General features: G+C 58.8%; 1 protein-coding gene across 1 annotated transcript in view; it reads right to left on the reverse strand.

The window, feature by feature from the left end:
- Positions 1-320: 320 nt before the first annotated feature.
- Positions 321-839, reverse strand: part of C2CD4A (C2 calcium-dependent domain containing 4A) — a 1885-nt gene continuing 1366 nt past the window's right edge. The window contains exon 3 of the mRNA XM_011940568.1: positions 321-818. Coding sequence (XP_011795958.1) covers positions 403-818 — 416 coding nt within the window. The 3' untranslated portion in view covers positions 321-402. The remainder of the gene's footprint in view (positions 819-839) is intronic.

Raw genomic sequence — 839 nt, forward strand, 5'->3', positions numbered from 1 at the left:
TTCACCTCTATTGCCCTCATTTTCTTATCCGGGGTCTTAAAATGCTTCAAAAGTAAATGCTCCAAGATGGTCTTGATGCATGTTGTGGAATGCGCCAATTTTAAAATGAGGTGATCGGGGCGAATAGATCGCCAAGACACTTTCTAGTTCTAACACTTCATGTGATTCATTATTTCCCAGGAGTGTGTGGTACATATGGTATGCAAATAGCTGTCTAAAGAATTCTGGAGATATCTATGGAAAATATCGTATCTTTTACTGGGATAGTTAATCTATAATCATCTCTGCCAGTGTTGGACTGAAACAGGCCTGATGAGAACAACAAATACACGTTTATTTTGTACCACGCGGCTGTCAGTGTCCGGAGTCCCCTGGCAGAGCGCCCCGGGGAGGGCTGGGCCCTCAGAGCAGCAGGAGAGCGCCCAGGGACAGCTCACCCTGGCCCAGCAGGCGGCCCCGCTCCCGGCCGCGGCCCTCTTCCCAGGCCTTGACGCGAACAGCCAGGCGGCGCACCTCGTCCTCCGAGAGGCCGTCGAAGCAGAAGTCCTGGTCAAAAGAGGCCTTGCGGCTGCGCCCCACCACAATGCTGCACTGCCGACGCGCGGTGCCCGGCGGCCGCAGGAGGGCTGGGCCCTCAGAGCAGCAGGAGGGCGCCCAGGGACAGCTCACCCTGGCCCAGCAGGCGGCCCCGCTCCCGGCCGCGGCCCTCGTCCCAGGCCTTGACGCGAACAGCCAGGCGGCGCACCTCGTCCTGCGAGAGGCCGTCGAAGCAGAAGTCCTGGTCAAAGGAGGCCTTGCGGCTGCGCCCCACCACAATGCTGCATTGCCGACGCGCGGTG

This window comes from Colobus angolensis, unplaced genomic scaffold (genome assembly GCF_000951035.1).
Source record: "Colobus angolensis palliatus isolate OR3802 unplaced genomic scaffold, Cang.pa_1.0 Scaffold19, whole genome shotgun sequence".
Taxonomy (NCBI): domain Eukaryota; kingdom Metazoa; phylum Chordata; class Mammalia; order Primates; family Cercopithecidae; genus Colobus; species Colobus angolensis.